Source organism: Acipenser ruthenus, chromosome 56 (assembly GCF_902713425.1).
Source record: "Acipenser ruthenus chromosome 56, fAciRut3.2 maternal haplotype, whole genome shotgun sequence".
NCBI classification, from domain to species: domain Eukaryota; kingdom Metazoa; phylum Chordata; class Actinopteri; order Acipenseriformes; family Acipenseridae; genus Acipenser; species Acipenser ruthenus.
Window position 1 is genome coordinate 3,944,584 of NC_081244.1, and position 27,613 is coordinate 3,972,196.

The 27,613-nt window shown below is 41.1% G+C and overlaps 1 protein-coding gene across 1 annotated transcript in view; it reads left to right on the forward strand.

The window, feature by feature from the left end:
* The first annotated feature begins 2,665 nt into the window (after positions 1–2,665).
* Positions 2,666–27,613, forward strand: part of LOC117404317 (rab GDP dissociation inhibitor alpha) — a 39,482-nt gene continuing 14,534 nt past the window's right edge. The window contains exons 1-8 of the mRNA XM_034007159.3: positions 2,666–2,873; positions 13,519–13,626; positions 15,338–15,437; positions 15,946–16,080; positions 16,761–16,959; positions 21,268–21,399; positions 21,491–21,590; positions 21,893–22,064. Coding sequence (XP_033863050.3) covers positions 2,829–2,873; positions 13,519–13,626; positions 15,338–15,437; positions 15,946–16,080; positions 16,761–16,959; positions 21,268–21,399; positions 21,491–21,590; positions 21,893–22,064 — 991 coding nt within the window. The 5' untranslated portion in view covers positions 2,666–2,828. The remainder of the gene's footprint in view (positions 2,874–13,518; positions 13,627–15,337; positions 15,438–15,945; positions 16,081–16,760; positions 16,960–21,267; positions 21,400–21,490; positions 21,591–21,892; positions 22,065–27,613) is intronic.

A 27,613-nucleotide genomic window follows, 5' to 3' on the forward strand; every position in this document is an offset into this window, starting at 1 on the left:
TGTCATGTTTTATTGTCAATAAAAAACATTTGATCAAAAAATAATAATAATAATTTATATTCACATAACAAACGATTGAAGATATGAGATTCTGGGGGTATATTAAGGGTGTTCGCCTGTCGCTCTGTATGTCACACTTACATGTTTGCATATCTCTGGAGAATTGCTTTGAAAGTAGAACTGGACTCATTGTCACAGCACCTGAACTCAGACATAATAAAAATACTGTAACATGGGAGGGGGGAGTAAAACAGAAGAAACGCATTCAAACCAAATAAAAAAACAAGCCAAGTCCAGTGGCGCTGGAACAATTTTTATAGTGGGGGTGCTGAAAGCCACTGAACAAAACTGTAACCCCTGTATATGATGGAATCAGGTGCACAGCACTTCAGTCCAGGGGGTGCTGCCGCACCCCAGCACCCCTAGTTCCTGCGCCCCTGCCCAGTTCTGTTTTTTTTTTTTTTTTAAATGGGACCACAAGAAGTTTCTGTTAAAAACAATATAATATGTTTTTGTTTACTACACACAAATCTTGTGTAAAATTATATTTGGAGCAGTGGTTAGGGCTCTGGACTCTTGACCGGAGGGTCGTGGGTTCAATCCCAGGTGGTTTACCTAGATTGCTCCAGTAAAAACCCAACTGTATAAATGGGTAATTGTATGTAAAAATAATGTGTAAAAAATAATGTAATTGTATGTAAAAATAATGTGATGTCTTGTAACAATTGTAAGTCGTCCTGGATAAAGGCGTCTGCTAAGAAATAAATAAAAAAGTAAATAATATGTTACTATGTCTCCCCCTGCTGGTTGATTGCTGCAGTGCATTGTTATTGGGAGGGTCCTAAAACTGAACGTATTTGTATCAAATCGCCATATAAATTACAAATGTTACCTACACTTGATGGCCAAAATTTAAATATTAACTAAGTAAGTTGTTTCACCTTTAATGGATCACAACTGCTGCTGCTGCTGCAGTCACTTGTTCAGGGTCACACACACAGTGAGTCAGTGGCTGGCATTGAAAATATATCCTATGGCAGTTCCATTACAGATTAAATCATTTACAGTGAATATTCAATTGTTGACCGCTACTTGTAGGCAAAATTCCCATATCATTGTAATTTTGCCCCTTATGTTCCCTGACAATATAGTGGTCCCCAAGTACACACACAGACTGTGACAGTGTCACACACACACACACACACACACAGACTGTGACAGTGTCACACACACACAGACACACACTGTGACAGTGTCACACACACACACAGACACACACAGACTGTGACAGTGTCACACAAACACACACACACAGACTGTGACAGTGTCACACACACACAGACACACAGACTGTGACAGTGTCACACACACACACACACACACAGACTGTGACAGTGTCACACACACACAGACACACACTGTGACAGTGTCACACACACACACAGACACACACAGACTGTGACAGTGTCACACAAACACACACACACACAGACTGTGACAGTGTCACACACACACAGACACACACTGTGACAGTGTCACACACACACACAGACACACACAGACTGTGACAGTGTCACACAAACACACACACACACACATACTGTGACAGTGTCACACACACACACAAACAGACACACACAAAGACTGTGACAGTGTCACACACACAAACAGACTGTGACAGTGTCACACACACACACAGACTGTGACAGTGTCACACACACACACAAACAGACACACACACATACTGTGAGTGTCACACTCACACACAGACTGTGACAGTGTCACACACACACAGACACAGACACATACACAGACACAGACACACACACACTGTGACAGTGTCACACACACACACAAAGACTGTGACAGTGTCACACACACACACAAAGACTGTGACAGTGTCACACACACAAACAGACACACACACAGACTGTGACAGTGTCACACACACACACAAACAGACACACACACACATACTGTGAGTGTCACACTCACACACAGACACAGACACATACACAGACACAGACACACACACACACTGTGACAGTGTCACACACACACCCTCACTGTGACAGTGTCACACACACACAGACACACACACACACACTGTGACAGTGTCACACACACACACATACTGTGACAGTGTCACACACATACAGACACACACACATACTGTGACAGTGTCACACACACACACTCACTGTGACAGTGTCACACACACACACACACACACACACACTCACTGTGACAGTGTCACACACACACACACACACACACACACACTCACTGTGACAGTGTCACACACACACCCCCACACACACACACCCCGTTTTATCCTCAGCATCTCTTCGCTCACTTCGAGGTATCGATTTCTCTTCCCATCCAGTGATGCAGCCTCCAGCGGAGTGATTTCCCTGCCTCCGCACCAAGGTCACAGGCAGTACCGTTTTCACAGCAAAGAAAAAAAAAAGGGCTGGGCCTTATACTAAATAAATACATGAAAACAAGCCCATCGTCTCCTGTTACCCTTAAACTACACTGTCAACTCCAGTCTTTAAAAATAAAAAAAAAAAAAATAAAATGGAGGTTAAAATAAACCCGCGACTCTAATTATATGAAGATGGAGGGACTATTTTCCGCCGCGGAGTTGGCGACAGCAGCTGGATGAGCAGTTCCCTGCACAGGGCCATCTTGGGTCGTTCTCGCCGGACTCGTCTCTGGCATCAGTGTCTTTATAACCTGAAACCGTTTATTTGAACATTTACCTCCGGTTCCCTTTTTTCTCGTATTTGCTAAATAATAATAATAAAAAAAAACTACCAAAAACCATGGATGAAGAATACGATGTTATTGTTTTGGGCACTGGTCTTACGGTACGTATATTGCTTTTAAATGACTATAGCCAGCCATCCTTGTCTTTAATGAATGAACAGGGATGTAAACATAATTTCTTTAAATTATACAGCATTTGTAGTGGTACATGTACTTTTTATTTTATCCAATTAAACGTTTTTTTTTATTTTCCTGTTTGTTTGTTTAAAGAGGTAAGCTTTACTGTCCAATTACATTTGTACAGTTAATTATATCAGTTTTCGTCTCCTGTATTGAGTATTTTTAATCAAGACAAAATAGCACTTAATGTACTTCTACCACTAGACAAACTGGCTACTGCGTACTGTCAGTATTGCCATAACTTATATCAATTGCAGAGTGGCTTTTCATTTTACAGCCAATATAATATTGAATAATAATAAAAATGAAATGGCCAAAACAGACCAGCCCTTCACTGAAAAGAAAGGGTGGACAAAAACAACCTTTTAAATTATTAATAAGGAAACGATTTCTCCAGCAGGCTTGAATAGCCTCTCAGATATCACGCCCAGTGACTATACAAATAATCCTCGCTACGCAAATATAGCGACAGGTAGTAAAAACTCTCTTTATAGACCTTCAGAAATACGACTTAACAGATATACTGTAACGGAAGGCTTGTGTGAAATATGAATGAGGCGTTCAAAATAAGGGTTATAATGAAAACACTTAACTGTTATTGAAAAGCGTTTTATACGGGCTGTAAATGGAGTCTACAGGGCAACACAAAATAATGTTGACATCATTTGAGCGATTTTACACTTTTTCAAAAATGTGCTGCAGCCAGGTATATTATAACATGGAGTTAGTTGTTTGTTTGCTATGATTGTGGGGTTTGGATACAATATAACAGACGCATTTACTAAAGTCAGGTGATAATAATAATAATAATAATAATAATAATAATAATAATAATAATAATAATAATAATAATAATAATAATCGCTATAAATTAACAGCACGTATGATATGTTATTAGCAAATAATAAGGACATTATGTAATACAAATCTAAAGAAAAGAAAATCCTTCTAATTAGCATGTTACAGAATGGAAAATTAACAAAAAGCAATGCAAATGTGTGACTCGACGAAGAACACATTTTACTAGGACTGGATACACATACACTTTAATTCAAAGCATTACATAAGAGCATAAGAACATAAGAAAGTTTACAAACGAGAGGAGGTCCCATTCGGCCCATCTTGCTCGTTTGGTTGTTAGTAGCTTATTGATCCCAGAATCTCATCAAGCAGCTTCTTGAAGGATCCCAGGGTGTCAGCTTCAACATTTTTTACATTCAAAATAATAATAATTACAATTACCTATTACCAATTATTGATTTAACAATAAAAAAACATATTGCTACTTATAACACGATATTTTATATTTCAAATAAAAATATTAAAATCATGTTAATTAAACCCGTCAATAAAAATCTGTATGATAATATTAGGAGAGTTGTGTGTTTCAAAATAATATATTGCACACTTCTAATGTAACAGATAGTCACGGAGTGACTATATTACATATCTGTGCATCAGTCGTTTTGTCCGCTGTGTTAGGTATTTGTACATCAGTCGTGTCTGATTCTGGCAAATTCAACTTGCACATCCTTAGCCGTCTTTCTATAATAAAAACAGGGTGTGGTTTGGATGACCGGAGATATCCCAGACTGCACTGTGCTGGTGGAGCACAGAGCTCAGCCTACAAGCGGCACTCATTGTGAATGTGACTGTATTGGTGCTAGACTAGAATGGTACAAACGATAGATTATGCTGAGTTAGATCTATCTATCGATTTTCAACATATATATATATATATATATATATATATATATATATATATATATATAGATAGATAGATAGATAGATAGATAGATAGATAGATAGATAGATAGATAGATAGATAGATATCTCATACAGTGCTGTTAAACTGTTGTTACAATGTCATCCTAGTGACAAAACAATTCTAGAGGTAAACGTTTATTTATGATTACATGTGATTACAGTGACATTCTCATATTATATAGCAGCAAGCAGTCGCATAGCCAGGATGTTGTTACCCATGTTGCCCATGTCCCTCTTAGCAGTATTCTTTATTTCTTTGGCACAGGTTTGTTGCTTTTAGAAGCATTAGAATTTGGAGCTTAGTGGAATTTGCTGAGAGTACCCCGCGGTAATGATCTCTCTCCCTGTCCCCAGTTCAGCACTACATCAAACTACATCACCGTTTCCCTTTCTAAAAATGAACAAACACAGCACACTGCCACCGAGACAGAAGAGCAACTACAACCAAATAGTCCAGAATAACAATAAAAACTACAAATACACCTATTTGAAATACAGACTTAAATTAGGGGGCAAAACTAGCTCACAAATCTGTTATGCTGGTTCAATTTCTAATCATTTTACTCTCTCAATATATACCATTAATCATGACTCATCCCCTAAGCATGGCATAGAAACATCAACTTTTCTTATGTTACACGTGACAAAGCAGGCAGTTAAAAAAATAAAGCATCAATAATAATATAAGGAATAAACTCTCGTGGCAAGATAAAAGGAGACCGTGGGGGGAGGATCCACGTCACCAGAAGCCAGAGATACAATTGCAGGCTTTTTATTGCACACTTTGATGTACTTTATTTGTTATAATTAGTTGTAGCCGTTTACAATTTCCCTTCCCTGTTTTTTTTTTTAATACTTTTGTTTTTGTGAAGTCCATTTTTACATTTGTGTTGCGTTAAATACCTGTCTTTGCTTCCGAGTATAGCGTAATGTTGTTGAGTTACTGTACTGGTATTTGATGAATTTTCCTGTTTTCTCCATTTTCTTCCATTTACGCTGTTAGTAAATTAATTTTTCTTTTGGCAGCATTTTCCTGATTTTTAATGAACACGTCTTTGTTTTCATTAGTAACTGGTCGCCATTTTAATTAAACTGGCAGTTTTTGTGCTGTGGTGAAGTCAGTTAAGATGCCCACGAGACCTGTACATAACAAACCTGATAATCTTACAGCTGTACATAATAAACCTTATAATCTTACAGCCGCCTGTACAGAATAAGACTGTAAACTCTGGGAGTTCTAATTTATAAAATGGCTTGGATAAATTAAGTGCTGTGATTGGCTGAACAAGATCACATGACAGTGCGGTTATGACATCATAGACCAACTTACTTACGTGATCTATTAATATTACTGCACCTTAATAGTAACAATTATCTAAACAGTGTTTCTGTAGGTAAAAATGTCAACATACAATTGAAACAGCATTTAAATCACCCAACAATCAAATGTTTATTTTTTCATCTCTGTCTCTAAGAATTACAGAAAAAATGGCAAATATACTGTGGTATTTAATAGAACAAAGAAAACTCTGAGTAGCAGTAACACTTTATTCAAAAGCCATCTGAGAAATCACCACGCAAGTCTTACTCAGCATGTCATATATATGCAGCGCTAAATATCTCCTTATAAAACTGACTAGTGAGTATGAGATGTTTAAACTCGACACAACAGATACGCCACTTCCCTCCGATTTCAGAAACATATTTAAAACAAAATTAAAATCTCTCCTGCTCTTTTCTGACACAAACGTTGGGCTTTTAAACAAGGTCAGGTTCGGCATAGAATTCTATTGTGCTCGCCGCGGACAGGAAGGACTGTGGCACTGCGCAAACTGACACGGAACGCGTTTAGTCCACATGTCATCTAATGCTGGTTTACAATCGAGGGAAATGATGCTTGAAAATGTTACGATAAATGGCAATGTTCAATGTAATGTTTATGGCAAATAAAAATTCATTTCTTACATAATCTATAAGGCTGTAAACAGCTTCTACTGATAATAATAATAATAATAATAATAATAATAATAATAATAATAATAATTACAACTTGGCAATCATTAGAAAATGTATTATTAATTTGAATATAAGACACTGATAAAATTGAAATTATTATTATTTATTTCTTAGCAGACGCCCTTATCCACGGCGACTTACAATTGTTACAAGATATCACATTATACATTATTTCACATTATACAGATATCACATTATTTTTACATACAATTACCCATTTATACAGTTGGGTTTTTACTGGAGCAATCTAAGTAAAGTACCTTGCTCAAGGGTACAGCAGCAGTGTCCCCCACGGGGGATTGAACCCACAACCCTCCGGTCAAGAGTCCAGAGCCCTAACCACTACTCCACACTGCTGCAACTGTTTAAATGTGCACTGGCACATTTGCATTGGCTCCCTGTTAGTTTTAGAGTAGATTTTATGGTGCTGCTGTGAACTTTTTTGATTTGATTTAAATGGTCTTGCTCCTCCGTACCTTAAAGATCTTTAGAACCCTATGTTCCTAATTGCCCGCTCCGATCACTGGGTGCTGTGTTAGAGAAGCCCCTTCAGCCGATGCCTTTAAATCTAGACTAAAAAACAATTTTTATATCCTGCCATTCTCCTCTAGAGGAGCTCATATTTTCCTGTCTCCATATTGTTCACACTGTTGCTCTTTTTAAAAGTAGATTAAAAACACATTTTTATAATATAGCTTATATATCCTAATTTTTTACCCTTTTTTTTACATATTTTATTGGTTTGTTTTTATTCTGTTCTACTGCTTATTGTTTTTGTAATATGTATCACTTTTATCCTTGTAAAACGCTTTGTGGCGACCGGTCGTGAAAGGCGCTATATATATACAGTACTGTGCAAAAGTTTTAGGCAGGTGTGAAAAAATGCTGTAAAGTAAGAATGCTTTCAAAAATAGATATATTAATAGTTTATATTTATCAATTAACAAAATGCAAAGTGAGTGAACAGAAGAAAAATCTAAATCAAATCAATATTTGGTGTGACCACCCTTTGCCTTCAAAACAGCATCAATTCTTCTAGGTACACTTGCACATAGTTTTTGAAGGAACTCGGCAGGTAGGTTGGCCCAAACATCTTGGAGAACTAACCACAGTTCTTCTGTGGATTTAGGCAGCCTCAGTTGCTTCTCTCTCTTCATGTAATCCCAGACAGACTCGATGATGTTGAGATCAGGGCTCTGTGGGGGCCATACCATCACTCCCAGGACTCCTTGTTCTTCTTTACGCTGAAGATAGTTCTTAATGACTTTCGCTGTATGTTTGGGGTCGTTGTCATGCTGCACAATAAATTTGAGGCCAATCAGATGTCTCCCTGATGGTATTGCATGATGGATAAGTATCTGCCTGTACTTCTCAGCATTGAGGAGACCATTAATTCTGACCAAATTCCCAACTCCATTTGCAGAAATGCAGCCCCAAACTTGTAAGGAACCTCCACCATGCTTCATTGTTGCCTGCAGACACTCATTCGTGTACCGCTCTCCAGCCCTTCGGCGAACAAACTGCCTTCTGCTACAGCCAAATATTTCAAATTTTGACTCATCAGTCCAGAGCACCTGCTGCCATTTTTCTGCACCCCAGTTCCTGTGTTTTCATGCATAGTTGAGTCGCTTGGCCTTGTTTCCACGTTGGAGGTATGGCTTTTTGGCCGCAAGTCTTCCATGAAGGTCACTTCTGACCAGACTTCTCCGGACAGTAGATGGGTGTACCAGGGTCCCACTGTTTTCTGCCAATTCTGAGCTGATGGCACTGCTGGACATCTTCCGATTGCAAAGGGAAGTAAGCATGATGTGTCTTTCATCTGCTGCAGTAAGTTTCCTTGGCCGACCACTGCGTCTACGGTCCTCAACGTTGCCCGTTTCTTTGTGCTTCTTCAAAAGAGCTTGGACAGCACATCAGGAAATTTCTGCCTGGGAGAGACCTTGCTGATGCAGTATAACTACGTTGTGTCTTGTTGCTGTGCTCAGTCTTGCCATGGTGTATGACTTTTGACAGTAAACTGTCTTCAGCAACCTCACCTTGTTAGCTGAGTTTGGCTGTTCCTCACCCAGTTTTATTCCTCCTACACAGCTGTTTCTGTTTCAGTTAATGATTGTGTTTCAACCTACATATTGAATTGATGATCATTAGCACCTGTTTGGTATAATTGTTTAATCATACACTTGACTATATGCCTACAAAATCCCTGACTTTGAGCAAGTGTACCTAGAAGAATTGATGCTGTTTTGAAGGCAAAGGGTGGTCACACCAAATATGGATTTGATTTAGATTTTTCTTCTGTTCACTCACTTTGCATTTAGTTAATTGATAAATATAATCTATTAACATGTCTATTTTTGAAAGCATTCTTACTTTACAGCATTTTTTCACACCTGCCTAAAACTTTTGCACAGTACTGTATATATAAAAAATTGATTGATTGATTGATTGATTATGAAATCGACATTTTGCAAACCAAAGGGACACACATCCAATAAGATTCATTAGCTTTTAATATTAATACATAATACATTTTGATTATATACACATTTTTATTAATATATTTTTGCCGTTGTTAAGTCAGATTTGCTTTAGAATATCCTAGCACACAGGGGCAGACTAGCCTGCCACCCCCACCCTGGCGGGGGCCCTCAGCCACTATGAAGGGCCCGCAAAATGTTCATGTTAAATTAAACCTCATGTCGGCAGATCAGCACAGTAACACAGACCCAGACATGCACCAAATGAAGAGAGTGTGTTAGGGGAGGGGCTTGAAGGATTAAAAAAAAAGAAGTGTGTAACAAGCATAGTTGAAGCGAATACATTGGCACCGTGAATTTAATTTCCAGAGAAATAAAAAAATTAAAATGGCTGAACGAAAGCCAAAATCCAGGCACCAAATGAGGTTGAAAACCAAATTAAAACGACTGCAGAATTCGACTAAAGGAAGCAAAACTACAAAAAGCATCTTTTCAACCATGAAACCAATTTCTGCATCAGATAACAGCAACGAACAGAATGTAATTGTTGGGCAAATTTCACAAGATGACAACACAGATCTTGAAGAAGATGTGGTGAGTCTTATTTTACAAGATTTTAGTTTGAAAGTCATTTTTTTACACTGTCATCCCCAAATATGGCTCCTATTTGTTCTCATTGGAAAGTGGCATGATATGATATACGAACCCATGTATAATGATGCTAACAACGTTGCGTTTGTTTAGACTTCCGACTGGTTTGCATGTGCTTCGCAACGATTACATAGGCCTATATCTACCCCAAAGTCGTGAATTTCGCAGGGCGCTAATCATAATACACAAAATATTATAACATGAGTGTCACAAAATATTTACCCAAGTATTCAGATGAGTTTTGCTTTTAGCTTTTTAATTGTAAATTGTGTTTATTTTCGATTTTAGGAAACCTCAGACATGCATAATAATGCTGCTGATCACACTGAGACAATACAAGTACAAAATGAGATAGAGTTCTTTAAAGATGTTGCTGGAAGGTACCAGTCTTTTTGTGAAGCCATCAAAACCTGAACTACAACATGAGTTATTTTCAAAACACCCTGTACAGCCGGAAGACGGCATTCCGTTTGATTGTGCTGTTTACAAACGGGAATTCGTAGGTGGAAGAAGAGTTGCAAGAAAATGGTTGTCTTATTCACTTCAAGAAGAAAAAAATATTTTGCAACATATGTGTATTTTACAGTGATGGGCACTGCAACTCTTCATTTGTTCATGGCTGCAAAGACTTGCGACACACCAGAGGGTATCAGAGCATGAGGCATCAAAGAAAGATTGAAAAAAATGTTGAGGCATTTATGATGTCTAAGCGTGGGTGCAATATGATGTCCCACGTGAATACTTCCATGCTAGATAAGTGAAAAAGGGATGTTTCTGACAGACAAGCTGTGATGTACTGGATTATTGCTGTTGTGAAGTTACTTGGTAAACAGAACCTTGCATTTCAAGGGCACGGGAGAGGCAGCATATGTTTAGATAACAGTGAAATAAATCATGATACCCCACTGGCAAAGCACCCTGAATACCGTTGTTGCAAAGTCTAAAGAGCACAAACATTCTGGAAGCAGAGGTAGAGGTTGCCTTTTCACCATGATCAGCAAATCAACTGTTAATAAATTGATATATACAATCAAAAACATGTTACAAGAGGCTATTTCTGATGAAATACAAAAAACAAAGGTATTTTCTGTACAGTTAGATACAACCCAGGACTGCACTGTTGACCAGTGTGCAGTTGTTAGATGGAGAGATAAGTACCCTCTCACAGCGGTACAGGGCAAGGGCTGTTTGGTGTTGTGAAGAACATATTTGACAAGTTAGGTATAGACATTAGGCACTGCATTTCAGACAGCATAGTTGGAGCTGCAGCTTGCCATGGAGAGTATAATGGCTTTCAAGCAAAACTATCACAGGCTGCTACTACACATGTCCATGTCTGGTGCTATGCACATGTGCTCAACTTGGTTGTTCTAGATACAACCAAAGCATGCATTGAAGCTGTATCTCTTTTCAATTTGCTTCAGAAGGTTGCTGCTTTCTTCAAAGCAGCCTAGAAGAGAATGAGCATATGGACATCTGAGCTTGAAAAGAAAGTTGGGCAAGAACATTGAAGAAATTGAAACTCATTGGAGCTACACGCTGGACTGGAAAGTCAACTGCTCTTACAAGTATATTTGGTGTCAAATGCTTTTCGTCAGCATTATTGGTGAATTTGAATCCTGGTCACAAGATACAACCACCAGACCTGAGACAAAATCCATGTTCGATGCCTTCCTGAAGTATGAAACCATTCTCACTGCATTCATTTTTCAGGACATCTTCAGTGAGATCACGCCCATCTCAGAGTACTTGTAGACATCCGGCCTTGATCTTGTTCAGGCCTGGAGACAGATTGAAGAAGCATCAAACACATTGAAAAAGAAAAGAGACAACTTTGATGGCCTTGTAATGCGTGTAAATCAGTTTGTCTGTGATACAAACATGAAACTGAGTACAAACTGGCACAGCATTTTTGATGTTGAAGAGCATAATGAAATCCTTGTATCTACTGAACTGCCAGAGTGCTGTAAATGGAAGAAAAAATCTATGCCTGATGAACATCCTTCAGATGAAGGTGCAACAAATAATTCGCTGGATAGATACAGAATTCCGGCTTTTGTAGTGATGTATGACTTTGCTACTCATAGCATTGACAGAAGGTTTTCTTCACATGGACAACTGAATGCTGACTTTGATCCAAAGAGCTTTGCATACATCTCTAGAAATGGCTTACCAGAGTGAGCTCTTGATCACATTGTACAACTTATGCTTGGTGTGGATGCAGCACCGTTGAAATCAGAGCTGACCCACTTTGCTGGAAATTATGACAAAATGCAGAGAAGCTTACATGATCATTATACAGTTACAGAAGAACAGATTTTGAATAAAGATGAAGAACTCCAAATCTCTAATATCAGAAGAAATTACCAAGAAAGTCACTTCAGAACCCTTTTGCAGAACATACAAGAGATGTAGAAAGTGTCCGACGTGTGCATTCAAGTTGCTGGAATCCTTCTTGCTCCACATCAAATCATGTGATACATTGTACTTGGGTTACGAGGTACTTCTAACATTGTCAGTGACTCAGGTACACTGTGAGAGATCTCTTTCAAAACTAAAACTTATCAAGACACGTCTGTGGAGTTCACTAACAACACATAACCTTGAGGGGATCATGCTGATGAGTGTTGAGCAGTCTTCTGTTTCAAAACTGAATAATGAAGAGATAATAGCAGCAGTAACACCAGCAATAACACCAGTGTCCGCAGCAGTAACACTAGTGTCCGCAGCAGTAACACCAGCAGTAACACCAGTGTCAGCAGCAGTAACACCAGCAATAACACCAGTGTCCGCAGCAGTAACACTAGTGTCCGCAGCAGTAACACCAGTGTCCGCAGCAGTAACACCAGCAATAACACCAGTGTCAGCAGCAGTAACACCAGTGTCAGCAGCAGTAACACCAGCAGTAACACCAGTGTCAGCAGCAGTAACACTAGTGTCCGCAGCAGTAACACCAGTGTCCGCAGCAGTAACACCAGCAATAACACTAGTGTCCGCAGCAGTAACACTAGTGTCCGCAGCAGTAACACCAGTGTCCGCAGCAGTAACACTAGTGTCCGCAGCAGTAACACCAGTGTCCGCAGCAGTAACACCAGTAATAACACTAGTGTCCGCAGCAGTAACACTAGTGTCCGCAGCAGTAACACCAGTGTCCGCAGCAGTAACACCAGCAGTAACATCAGTGTCAGCAGCTAAAACACCAGCAGTAACACTAGTGTCCGCAGCAGTAACACCAGCAGTAACATCAGTGTCAGCAGCTAAAACACCAGCAGTAACACTAGTGTCCGCAGCAGTAACACCAGCAGTAACATCAGTGTCAGCAGCTAAAACACCAGCAGTAACACTAGTGTCCGCAGCAGTAACACCAGTGTCAGCAGCAGCGTGAAATTCCTTCTGAGTGCGGTGAGAGCAAAACATTTTATTTCTATGATTTACTGTCTTTTATACTAATGTTTTCTTACATAAATCACACTATTGTATTTAGCTTGGGCGTGTCCATCACAGCGTTATATTTTTAAACATATTGTCGACTCCTTTAAAATGTGTAATCTGTTGTTCTGTAGGCTGCAGCATTCCCATTTCCTCCAGTTCCTTCATTTAGCACAGGGGTGACCGAGGAGCTGGAACTGAGCTGTGTGTTTTTTGTCGTTGCCAGGAATGTATTCTCTCTGGGATCATGTCTGTGAATGGCAAGAAAGTTCTTCACATGGATCGGAATCCTTACTATGGAGGGGAGAGCTCTTCAATAACGCCCCTTGAAGACGTAAGAGATGTGTGACAGACTGGACTCATTCTCTAACTGCAGCCTGACCATCTGCTTTTTCATTTCACTGTGACTGTAATGTGCTCAACGTCCACCAGGTGTCACTAGTGTGTAAACTTTAGTGTTAATCAACTCGAGAATGAACTTTTTTCTCAGGAGTGTTCGCCAGGAGAAAGAGAATCGTCCTGCAGCAGTGCTGTGATTGAAATGACTGCCGCACAGAAAAGCAGCATTATTGTTGCAGGAGGGAAAATGATCTGTCTTATGATGTGCTGGGACGAATATGGGATTGTAGTGTTCGGATATCGGTTGAAAATTTAGATTTTGGGGGCTTGTGGCAGAGCAGGAGCTCTGCTTTTAAATAAGTGTAGTCCTGGGAGCTAAGATGGCTGCTTAGGACAAAAACTACATTTCATAGCAGGCTGCACTCAGCCTAGCTGGCCAGCAGTTAGCTTTAGTTCAGATGCTATTCAGGCCAGGTATTTAAGGCACTGCAAAGGCGTATCTTTGCCTTTGGCTTAAGCCTGTATGCGCGTGGAGACTAGGGATGCACCAAATCCAAGATTTTGAGATTCTGCCGAATACTGAATCCATCTCAAAAGATTCGGCCGAATACCGAACCGAACACTGAATCTACAAAAACTGAAGGAAACTGTTGAATGAAAAACAGACTGGCAGCTACTAACAAGGGACGTGCAGAGTCTATAGTTTTGAGCCTTTTAGTTCATAGTATTTTTATTACTGAATGGAAATATATCCCTGAATAAGATTTCAGTTTGAAATTTACCGCTAGCCCCCTCCCCCCACAATAGAAACGTCAAAATACAGAACTGTTTACTTTACCTTTACAAGAAAGGAGAGCTGCCTCTTTGCCTAACCCTCTTTAATGATGTTTCAACCTGTGTCACCTTCTCTGAGAGTAGGGTTGCCAACAGGCTCCAGAATCTCGGGACACTATAAGGAAAGTCTGGTTTTGTAACTCACCTCTCTAAACTGTAATGCATTCAGTAAAGTGAGTGTGGATTGTGAGAACTGTCGCTAAATTAATTGAATTGTTTTACTTAGTTGTTACCAAAAGCACACACATGCATGTGATGTGACTGTGCTGTTGCATACGGGGGAATGTTTGCATTCAGCAATTACGTTCAATACCGGATTTGTCTATTTTATTTAAAGAAGAACTGCACACATTGAAGGGATATATTAAAATGGATGTGCATCTGGGTGGATGTAGGATTCAGACTCGGTTCACCGGCCAAATCCGATCCCTGCTCAAAAAGTTAGGTATTCAGGCCGAATCCGAAACCGAATCCTAGATTCGGTGCATCCCTAGTGGAGACTTGACTACTGTCGTTGAAGAAGGTATGATATTGTGTTTTTGTTCAAGAAGTGTGTTTTGTGGTACCGGTAAGCATTTTATCAGCTTAAATCTGCCATCTGTGTCTTGGGGTCTCTGCATTGCCGCCTAAAAGCCTCTGCACCTACACTATCCTGTCACAGGGCTAAATAAATATTTGGTGCCTTGGGACAACCAGGCCACCATTCAAACCCTGCTACTGTTAGAAGTTGCTCACAGCTATAATAGAGGAACAGTTTATGTACTGAGACCGGATCACAATCCAGGAAGACCTGGCCCAGCTGAACTGCTGTATCATGTTCTCCCATTTCTGTGACTTCACTTTCCCTCTTTTCTCACATCTCTTCCTGGCAGCTGTACAAGCGATTTGGAATTCCTGACGGCCCTCCGGAATCCATGGGCAGAGGGCGGGACTGGAATGTTGACCTCATCCCCAAATTCCTCATGGCAAACGGTCAGTCACTCACTGAACTCGTCTCATCTATGTCCTCTCAGCCCTGTCTTTTATTAAAACACTGTAATGGAACTACTATAATGAGGATCTGTAGAAATTAACTTTTCTAGTATCTTATTTTATTTTTTCAATTTTTTCTAATCCTTAGTAGGTACACTTTTGCTCATTTTAAGGTAATTCTTTCTACTTTGCATCAATTTTTTAACGTGAGCACCATCTTTAAACAATTCTTTTGTTTAGCATCTTGAGACATGATAATTATTAAAACATGACTGTCTAAAGAAAGCACTCATGTTAAAAAAACGGACCTTAAAATGAGTAAAATTGCACAAGTGGGCCTACATAAGATTGGATACACTTGGGAAGAACAAGGAATGTGAAGGAAAAAAAACATTAATTTCTGCTAATATACCCTGTGGAAGGTGAAGGTGTAGCTATTTAATTGTCGGTGGTCAGTCCAGTCCTTGGCATCTCACCTGTGTTTGTCTTTGCCTCTGTGACGTCACAGGCCAGCTGGTGAAGATGCTGCTGTACACGGAGGTGACCCGGTACCTCGACTTCAAGGTGGTGGAAGGAAGCTTCGTCTACAAGGGGGGGAAGATCTACAAAGTGCCGTCCACAGAGACAGAGGCGCTGGCCTCCAGTAAGTGTGCTGCACACTGAGGCTGGACGCAGAGCCGTTAGTGGCCAAAAATGCTGCCTTTTTTTTTTTTTTTTTTAAACTCCCATTAATTGCGACTTACTCCCTAGTAGTTTTTTCTCTTCTGTCATACAACTTTTTTCTTTTCTCACTCTGCTCTTTGGCTTTTTAAAATAAAGCCACATCGCTGTTCTCTCCCACCACTTCTCTTAATGAACAAACCAGTTGTCTGCAGGCAGGACAAACCATCCTGGTAGCTGTGGCACTGAGCCTTTGAAGCTTCAGATGAAAGGTTATTGATGAGAATATAATTATAGCGAATCATTTTGCAGTACGATAAATAATCATGTATAATTCCATCCCTACTATTGCCAGTGGTGGTCAGATATGTTCCATCAACAATTTCAAAAAGCATGTTGTTCTGTTCTAGTCCTGTGATGCAAGTCACAGTAGAAGTGTTGTATGTGCAGGAACTGGATGATCAAGTCATGTGAATACATTGTTTACAGTGTGTTAACTATTAGCTTAGCTATTTTAATGACAGTGATGAACTCTGAGATGGAGGTGAGTTTAACCTTGAGATCTGAACTTCAGCTCTAGAGATGGACCCAGCACAGCTGATCTGACCACTAGAGATGGACCCAGCACAGCTGATCTAACCACTTTTATTTTCTGACCTCCAGATTTGATGGGAATGTTTGAGAAACGCCGGTTCAGGAAGTTCCTGGTGTTTGTGGCCAATTTTGACGAGAATGACCCCAAGACTTATGAGGGAGTGGACCCCAAGTTGACCACCATGAGGGATGTTTACAAGAAGTTTGACCTGGGTCAGGATGTGATTGATTTCACTGGTCATGCACTGGCGCTTTACAGGACAGATGAGTGAGTGGAACTAGTGACCTCTACCAACATTGCTACCTCTGTCAATATGTCTACATCTGTCAATATGTCTACCTCTGTCCATATTCAATTAAGTAGTCCACAGATCTGTCTGTGGGACAGAGTTTAACAATGCAGACTTCATAACATGGATCCTTCGGGTAAATTATTGAAAAAAATGAACAATCCTCACAGTAAGAGAACACAGTTTTTTAAATGTATTTATATTTGAATGCTTTTTCTATCAAAAGTAACCGTTTTGATGTGCTCTTAAAGCAAGCAGCAGTCAAGACATCCCATAATAACTTATATACATGCCAGGATCGCCTAGCAACCATAGCACAGCCAATGGCTATCACACTTGTTATGCTGTGCAAGTCTGAGCAATGCGGCCCAAAACTGACAGTCCACAGACGAGAACGGCACTGTTACTTTATTTGAACCCCTGGGGGGGGGGGGGGGGGGGGGGGGGCACAATTCTTAGAATCCAAGTTATTGTTTGTTGGGCTAGTGAAGGCTAAGGGAACAGCTCACACAAACTGGATGAAACTTTACAGTACAATACATACACTGCGACCATCACAAAACGCTTTACAAGATGCAGTAACAACAAGAAAATCCATAATACTTTAAATACAGAGAAATGCATCATACATGATATACAGTTAAAAAAAACAGTGCATAATACATGATAGTAGCATAATACATGAAAATAGCAGCAACACAGCAGCTAATAGCAGATATCAGGCTTAAAGAGCATGGAAAGCAAGAGAGAACAGGTGGGTCTTGAGAGTTAAAGCGAGCGACGGTGGGAGCATCACACACCAAAGCTGGGAGAGAGTTCCAAAGAGTCGGAGCCATGAAGCTAAACAAGAGTTCTCCGAGTGTGGTGCATTTTAGCTTGGGGATAAGAAGCAGGCCTGAGTGGTAGGACCTTAGCTTACTGGCAGGGACATAGCGGGTCAGCAAGTTGAGGAGATTCTCAGGACCTATGTGATGAAAGGCATTGTAGGTGAGCAGGAGAGTTTTGAAAGTAATCCTGAACTTTACAGGTAGCCAGTGCAGCTGGGCAGGACTTTGGGGATGTTTTGAAGATGGTAGAAGGAAGATTTGATCACGGAGGAGATGTAGGCATCAAAGGAGAGGTTTCTGTCAAGTACACCAAGGCTTTGTACTGTGGGGAAAGGCAGCAGCAGACAGTTTCCGAGGTTCAGGGCAGCTATATTGAGATTCTTAAGTTTTAGATCCTACTAGAAGGAGTTCAGATATGCTAGTGTTCAACTGAAGAAAATTGGCAGACATCCAGGCCTCGATGTCTTGAATGCAAGCTGAGAGCCGGACCATGGCAGAGGGGCTTCCAGGGTCGAGTTTTAAGTAGAGCTGGGTGTCGTCAGCATAGGAGTGAAACATGAGGCTGTGTTGGCGGATGAGGTGACCCAAGGGAAGCATGTAGATGTTGAGGCGAAGGGGCCCAAGTACAGATCCTTGGGGGACACCACAAGTGACTGGGTTTGTGACACTACTGCATCCAGCATAGAAAACAGACTGCATGCGTCTGGATAGGTAAGAGGACATTAAGAAGAGACAGGTTCCAGAGATTCCAACATACTTCTGAAGGCGGTCAAGAAGAATACTATGGTGTCAAAAGCGACTGTTAGGTCAAGGAGACCAAGCACAGAGGGAGCACCAGCATTAGCATTAAGCAGGAGATCATTCACAATCCAGAGCAGAGCAGTTTCAGTACTGTGATGCAGCCGGAAGCCAGGCTATAGAGATTCAAGCAGATTGTTATCCATGAGATGTTTCATCAGCTGACTGTGGACAGCCTTTTTGAGAGTTTTGGAGAGAAAAGGGAGATTGGAGATGGGACAGAAATTAGATAAGTCAGCCAGGTTGAAGGAGAGTTTTTTGAGTACCAGCGTAACTTGGGCAAGCTTAAAGGCAGCAGGAACCAAGCCAGAGTCCAGGGACAGGTTGAGATTGTACATAATGGAAGGAGCAAGATCAGAAGCACAGAGACGGACAAGGTTAGTTGGCCAGTGGTCCAGGGGGCAGTAGTTGATTTCAGCAGTAGGCCGGAGACATCAGCAATGGAGAGAAGGAGGAGAGGGCAGGAGGGGCAACCGGAGGAGCGACAAGGTGGTCGAGTAGTAAACTGGGTTTGTGGTGGGAGAGCGTAGAATAGATGTCAGTTTAGTTCCGACAGAAAGAGGAGAAATCATGACAGGTAAGAGAGGAGGATGAACGGGAGATGGATCTTTCGGTGGCTGGATGTAGGATTTAGTCAGTGGTCTTAAAGAACATTGGGTTTACCGTATCCCATAGTTATGGTTTCAGAGAAGTATTTCACCCTGGCCACGGCGAGCGGATGCCTGTAGCTCGCGAGATGGTTGGTCCAGACGACCTCCACTTGCGTTCAAGCTTGCAACAGGCAGACTTAAGCACTCAAAGATCGAGGGTGTACCATGGGCAGTTTTGATTTTTCTTGACGGTTCTGGTTGTAAGTGGGGCAACAGTGTCGACGATATGAGTAAGGGTGGCGTTGTAGAGGGTCACCGCATCAACTGAGAAGGGAGAGTACCAGTTAAAGGGGATGCAGAGATGCATTCCAAGAGTTTCGGAGGATTCTTGGGACGGAAGGAGATAAAAGTATCAGTAGTGGAGGAGGGAGCAGGGAGATTAATATTAGCAGTGATTAAGAAGTGGTCAGAGAGAGAGATATCTGAGACTGAGAGATTGGAGATATCAAGGCCCCTGGTGATGAGCAGATCCAGGGTGTGTCCTCGGGTGTGAGTGGGGACGTTGATAGATTGAGAGAATCCAAGACAGTCCAGAAGCGTGTTGAAGTCGGTCACTAGGGGGGAGGAAGGCAAGTCATCATGAATGTTGAAGTCACCTAGGAGTAGGATTTTGTCAGTAGAAGTACAGACGAGGGAGAGGAATTCTGAAAACTCTGCAATAAAAGCAGAGTTGCTCATAGGTGGATGGTAGATAACAGCAAGGGTGAGGGACATGGGAGAGGGGAGCGTGAAAGCAGGCAAAGAAAGAACTGAGGAAGCGAGCGCAAAATTTGTAATAACAGCAGTGCCCCTGCCTCGACCAGTGAGGCGAGGTTTGTCAAAGAGGGAACAGCCCTTTGGTGTGGCTAGATGCAGCGAATGCATGTCGTTTACAGAGTGCCAGGTTTCAGCTAGACAGAGAAGATCAAGATTGGTATCGGTTATAAGTTCGCTGAGAAGCATAGATTTGTTAGTCAGAGAGCAACAATTGAAAAAGGAGATTTTCAAGTTTGTAGCAGGTAGCGTAAGGGGAGAAGGAGTTAGTAAAGTTATGTGCAGCAGGTGCTTACCAGTGTGCATTCTGGGAGTGGAGAACGAGTGAGTCCGTGTGTCCAGGGGATCCAGACGTTAGGTGTCAAAGTAGGAATGAGGCCTCTAGTAGCCATTGGGTGGGAGTTGGGAAAGATCCTCACTCCACCTGTCCTCGCTCAGACTGCCACAGCTCAGACTGCCCTTCGACTTGTGGCCCTTTGACGGCTGGTGCTTAGACCGGCTGGCGTTCTAAGACACCGATTGCCAATTTATACTATCCTGTAGGCCTGGAGCCGTATACTTAACACACGTTTCTAATCAGCCTCCCAATTCAACACAGCCCAGCACACAAAGGAATTCTAAATTACTATTTTTAAGTGCAGTCTGGTTACCTTAGCAAGCAAAGATTTAAACTATTAAAATGAACTGTAATTCACTTACCGATTTCAATGTTGTTTTCACCAGCGTTTGGAAACACACGTTTGTTATTATTATTATTATTATTATTTATTTCTTAGCAGACGCCCTTATCCAGGGCGACTTACAATTGTTACAAGATATCACATTATTTTTACATACAATTACCCATTTATACAGTTGGGTTTTTACTGGTGCAATTTAGGTAAAGTACCTTGCTCAAGGGTACAGCAGCAGTGTCCCCTACCAGAGATTGAACCCACAACCCTCCGGTCAAGAGTCCAGAGCCCTAACCACTACGCCACACTGCTGCCCAGTTGCACTCAGATTAGTAGCCGTATCTGCTATTCATTCCAGGGACTGGGAAGGAGGAAGCAGTGAGGCCTAGTCTAGTGGTTAGGAAGGAGGGAAGCGGTATGGCCTGGTCTAGTGGTTAGAGCTGAGGGATTGGGAGGGAAGCAGTGTGGCTAGTCTAGTGGATTGAGCTGAGGGACTGGGAGAGATAAAAGCAGTGTGGCCTAGTCTAGTGGTTAGAGCTGAGGGAGAACCCATGACAAACCCTTCTCCTCTTTCTCAATCACAGCTACCTGGACCAGTCTTGCTTGGAGACTATTAACCGCATCAAGCTGTATAGCGAGTCCCTGGCACGCTATGGCAAAAGCCCGTACCTGTACCCTCTCTATGGGCTGGGGGAGCTGCCTCAGGGATTTGCCAGGTAAGAAAGTAAAGGGGTTTATTCAGAATCATCTCTGCAGGGTTTATTGGAGACGCAGTGTAACCTGACCTACGCGTGTGTGTTTCAACAGATTAAGTGCAATTTATGGAGGGACGTACATGCTGAACAAGCCTGTGGAGGAGATTGTTATGGAGAATGGTCATGTCATCGGAGTCAAGTCAGAGGGAGAGGTAACCCTGAACTAGCACGCTAACCATGACCCCATCCCTAATCCAAAAACAGAAACCCAAATCACAATCACAGACTTAGAGGAAGTACTTTCACATGTTTTAGTGTTCCCTTGTCTTTTATGATGGGTTCCAAAGCAACAGCAATAATTAATCAGCCAACGCGAGCCAGGTAGACAACCACCATTACTGGAGTACACCAGCGAGGTCCTGCACAGCATTGTGAATAACTGAATATTAAAATCATTATCCAATAGAAACAGCACAGGAGTCACATAGCTAAGCCCTGTCTCTCTCTGTCACAGGTGGCGCGCTGTAAACAGCTTATCTGTGACCCCAGCTACTTACAGGAGCGCGTGCAGAAGGTAGGTCAGGTGATCCGGGTGATCTGTGTGCTGAGTCACCCCATCAAGAACACCAACGAGGCCAACTCCTGCCAGATCATCATCCCGCAGAACCAGGTCAACCGCAAGTCAGGTATGTGCTGCCAGCCCCAGGCTCCTGCTCATGAGATCTCATAAACCAATCCAGCTTCGGATTTCAATGTTAGGGAAACTCCTCTAATGGTACTCATTTTAACCTCAGACCCAAGATGGCCACCATATTGGCGTCATGGGACTTTTTGATTTTCTTAAGACCTAATGTTTCAGAATGTTGGCTTTGTACTCGTTACACTGTTGTGTAAACACAATAACATCACAGAAGTAAGGAAGGCTCATCAGTGATCGATCTGTTTCTAGTATCCCAATGATATCGGCATCAATAACGTGGTTAGGTCACCCATACCATACTCTCCTAAATGTGTCTCTACTTCATTTCCAGCTGCATCCTCAGGTCTTCAATCTGCGATTACCTGGTTAAGTTCGATTGTGGGTATCACCAGTTATTTAAAAAATCTGACGCCTACACAGTGTCAAAGCCTTACATCTCAGATACAATTTGAGTTAGTGACGTTTAGGTGAATGCTGTATCGATACACTTGGTATTTATTTATTTATTTTATTTGTTGCATTTATGTAGCGCTTTTTATACAAAAGTATCGCAAAGCACTGTACAGTACATAGCAGAAAAAAGAACAAACCACAATACATTTGTATAGCATATCACACATAGAGCTGCTAAAGTCAGACCATTTAAATAACATATTTAAATAACAGGATACACATAATAATACAAAAGCAGCAATTTTAAAGTTAGAAAGCCATTTTATAAACCATTTTTAGTCTTGACTTGAAAACTGTAACAGTCCCAGCTTCCCTGACAAACAATGGCAGAGCATGCCATAATTTAGGAGCTCTACAAGAAAAAGCCCTACCTCCCGTGTTGCTTTTGTTGACCCTAGGAATAACCAGCAGCCCCGCATCCTGTGATCTCAGAGTGCGGTTTGGAAGATACAGGGTCAGTAACGCCTGCAAATAACTAGGTGCTAATCCATTGACGGCCTTGTAAATTAACAGCAAAATCTTCAAATCAATTCTATACTGCACAGGGAGCTGGTGTGAAGAGGCCAAAACAGGGGTAATATGTTCACTTTTCCAGGTTTTAGTCAGAATTCTAACAGCAGTATTCTGAACAAGCAGCAAGCGAGATACCACATGTTTTGGGACACCAGAAAAAAGAGCATTAAAATAATCACTTCTAGATTAAATAAAGGCATGCATTAGCCTCTTGGCATCAGATACTGAAATAATTGCTCTAAGTTTGGCTATATTTCTCAAATGGTAAAAAGATACTTCCCTAATATGAGTCTCAAATGACAGATCAGGATCAAAGATAACACCCAAACTCTTAATTTCTAGTTTAAGTTTTGATGAGAGACTGCAAGGGTCGAGCTCATGTAATCCCACATGTCCTTTTAGTTGGTTCTGTGAGCCCACTAGCATAACCTCTGTTTTATCTGAATTCAACATTAGAAAATTCTATGACATCCACTGCTTCATGTCTGTAAGGCAAGTAGCTAATAATATGTTTTAGATTTTGATTTGTCTACTGTTGGGATGTAATTGTTTTGTGCATCTGTCTAGTACTACATTTTTGAAAAACAGCCATCCTTTTTCTCCAATCTACTTCTATTAGTCTCTGTTTATTTCCTTCATAGTTTGCATTTGAAAAGACTAATTCAAGGCATGCACCCCCCCCCCCCCCCCCCCTCTAGTTAGTGCCTTGACAAATTGTGTTAGGAAGCAGTCATTTGTCATTTCTACCATTTCAATTTCACCTGTCGTACTCCCCACCAGGTTTTCCCATTTTATATGGGGGAAGTTGAAATCCCCCATAATATGGCTTCTCCTTTGCTGCACGCATTTGTAATGTCATTGTATGACAGATTATTTTGCTCGGTGTCTGAATTTGGCGGTCTATACCATGCCCCTATTCATTGGCGACTCATGGCTTGAAAAACTGGTGGGGCACAGCCCCCCCCCCCCCCCCCCCAAAAAAAAAAAAAAACGTGCTCAAACCCGATGCCCGATTTTAACCATTTTAATGTAAACATTAAGCTAGCTTTCTAACATTACCAGATATTTCATCACAAACAGTTCTACGCCAGATTGTCACAATCAAGAGCTGCAAACAACACTTTAGGCAAGAGTCTCTTATCGACAGACAGCTACACCTGCACTAACCTGAGCGTTTGAAATGGAAGTATCGTCACACTCTTTTGCTGTTCGTAACATTCTGAACTACAGAAGAGTCAGGTTCGGTTTCTGTTGATGTCTCTGGTGTTGGAGGTTTAGCTTTTTTGTTGTAGAAAAATTCTAAACGTAGCTGTCTTTTTGCCATTTTAACAGGGCTCAAATTCACTCCGTTTTAGCACATATTTTCGTTGATTGAAAAAGTGAAAGTCTCACACGAGAACAAATATAACGGTGAAGGGTCTTAGACACTCTTTGTTATGTTATTATGTTTTGAACGTTTGAAATAAACTATAATAAACCCTGGCAACAGTGGCGTAGCCAGGATTTTTTTTCGGGAGAGGGTGGCAATGGTAACATTTTTAAGGTGAATAGTCACAGTGGTGAAATTGGCAACCTGATTTCTTATTAGTGCATTGACGTTTTATTTTCGAAAAACAAAGAACTTTTTTTTTTAACAGAAGATCCAATAACCAAATACACTGTTGTGCAAAATAGTTAAAAAGAGAGATTCAGTTCACAACACTTCCGTTTAAAAACAAAAAAGGAAATACGAAGCAAAGGACTTGAACTTTTAACATGCGCATCAGATTTAAATTTCACATTATGATAATAAATAACTATATATAATTTCATTCGTACTTATGGTTGTTCATTTCACATTTGGTGTTCAAAGCAAAGCAAACCATTTTATTTAATTTCACAAATCCTGACTAATGTAATTACTCTTTGACTGACGCAGGACTGCCGATGGTACCTAATCTTCTGGAGGTTCGGGGGAGGAGGGACTTGTGCACACAGTTGCATTAACTACATTGTATAACTACAGCGCCTTTAAAAACAAAAAAAAAATGTACAAACAGCTGATCCAACAAAAAACTTGGGTTGATTGACAGCAAATCCAACCACTCATTTTTTTTGGTATCACACTGCACTGACATTCGCTAGTTGAGCTGAGACACGCTGTAGCCTAAACAAATAATCAGAACGAAAACAAGTAGGTAACCGAACTCAGGAATTGAAACAGTTTTGCCGGTTTTCTCTCAGCAGCGTCCAGAACTGTTTTCATTCTGATTTATTTCTTTAGTTATTCAATTAATAACAGGTTGTACATTTACCACTCCATCTCCAAGACCTGGATGGACTTGGTTACCGTCCCTTGATGAAGCTGGCTGCACAATCCGTGAAAAATGATAATCTTATTAGTAGGCTGGCTGCTGGAGAGAGAGGTCAGCTGGCATTAAGATATGTCATGAGGCGAGTGCATTCTATGTAAATACATAGGCTACTCATTACATAGTAGATGTCCTCTTCCACATCTATGTGTGTAGTAGCTAGGCTACATAGCATATACAGTAATCATAGCCTATATGTTTCATGCATCTGTGTTTGGGGTTGAGCAAGTACAGCTTGCTTATGTATTCTCATTGGTTGATAGCAACGCGGTAAATAAAAAGTTCTTTCCGTGAGCGAAAAGAAAAATCAGCGCCGCCCATGACACGTCCGCCCCGCTATAATGGTAAGCGAAAAATATAACAATATTGCAATTTCTTACACATGTTTCAGTGTGAACGATCCTAACACAGTGGCTAAGCCACTGCCTGGCAGAAATCTGGGGGGGCACGTGACCAGGCGTGCCCCCCCTATGCGTCGCCACTGCCCCTATTATTATGCCCTTTGCATTTTTGTCCATTATTCTGACCCATATTGATTCTGCATTGTTTTTTTCTTCTAGATTTATCAGCTAGCCTGCTTGCCCCTGACCTATTTAGGTGCAGTCCATCTTTCCTATAATATCAATTTCTTTTCCAAAAGCAATCCCAGCTGTTTTATAAATCCCAGCCCTTCTTGCACACACCAACCAGCCAACCCAGTAGACCTTAGAGAATAATTCTGCGACTAACTTTTTCAGCTGTCTTGTTAATGATTTCAGAATCTCAGATTTTCTGTTCCTCATGTCATTTGTACCAGCACGTACAATGACCACAGACTCCTTTTTGTGATTTAATAATCTGTGCACTCTTGATTCGGTATCCTTTACTTTTGCTCCAGGGAGGCAGGTAACAACCCTATTTACAGGATCTTTATGGTTAAATGTCGACATAGCGTAGAATTGAATCACCTACTAACAACACTTCACCCCTGTGTTCATCCAGCACTAGATCGTCATTGCTCAGTGCTTAGAATCTATTAGCTAGATCAATCTCCTCTCTATGTTGACTGCTCGGTGTCGTCCTCCTCTTCGTACGTTTTCTAACAGTTACCCAGTCCCCACTCACTTCCTGCCTTTCATCCATATTTACCTTCTCAGGTCCCTCGGTAAGCATACAGTTCCACTGTCATGCTGTGGCACTGAAACACATGGAGCAGGCGCATTTATAAAGTTAAAATCAGAGTCTCACCTTCAGTATCCAAAACTAACCGAGTGTTATTGATTTTTTTAAAACTGTTTTCAATGAACTGCTCATTTTCTTTTATGCTTCTAAGTATTCCAATTTGTTTTTTAAGTTCGGAAACCTTCAGCATTAAAGAATGCGTGACAGAGCACTTCTTGCAAATGAAGTCTTCCTTAAATTGAAATGTGTTGACCACCATATACATTTCACAAGAGATACAGATCAAAGCACACATTTTGGAATCCATAGTGTGGGGAAGACAATAAATAAATAGGATTTAACAAGGAATAGAGCAGATGAAAAAATGGTAAAATTATAGCATAGGTTACGGGTGGCTTACCCCTGTTCTGGACCCAACACACAGTTCCGCTCAGCTAGCAGCAGCCTCTCGCAGGCTAGCTAGGACAAATACAGATAACCAGCAGCAGCCTCTCACAGGTTAGTAGGGCTGGTGGAGGTCTTAGAAATTTATAGATCCAATGGCAATTAGCACAGTATCTGCACCAATCTGGGCCAAGTCACAGGGCAATTCAAAAAGAAATGTAGCCACACCCTACCAGATTAAGTACTAGTAATGTGGAACAAGCTACTCAATATTTAGTCAAATGAACTTATCAATCACAGTAAAACTTCAATGGAAAGCTTCAGTAAATCACAGGTCAAGAGTGACCACCGCCTGTTCTGGACTTCAACTCAGTTCTGCTTATTTAGTTAATGCTGTATCCATACACTTGGTATGTAGGTGAATGCTGCATGTCCCTACCCCCGCACTGTAGATCACAGCATGCCTCCTGTCACGACGCTGTCACATGGCAGCAACTGTGAATTTTCTGGAAAACTTTGAATCAGCAGCTCTTGATTGTTCCTGCCTTCAACATTAAAATAACTGCCACGTGGTGTACAGGGTGAGTCATACAGCGCAGGTTCGCATCCTAGCTGTGTGAAACAGGCCGGTCTTCACTGGGGACTGGAAGGCTTTAGCGCTGCCATGGGTTAG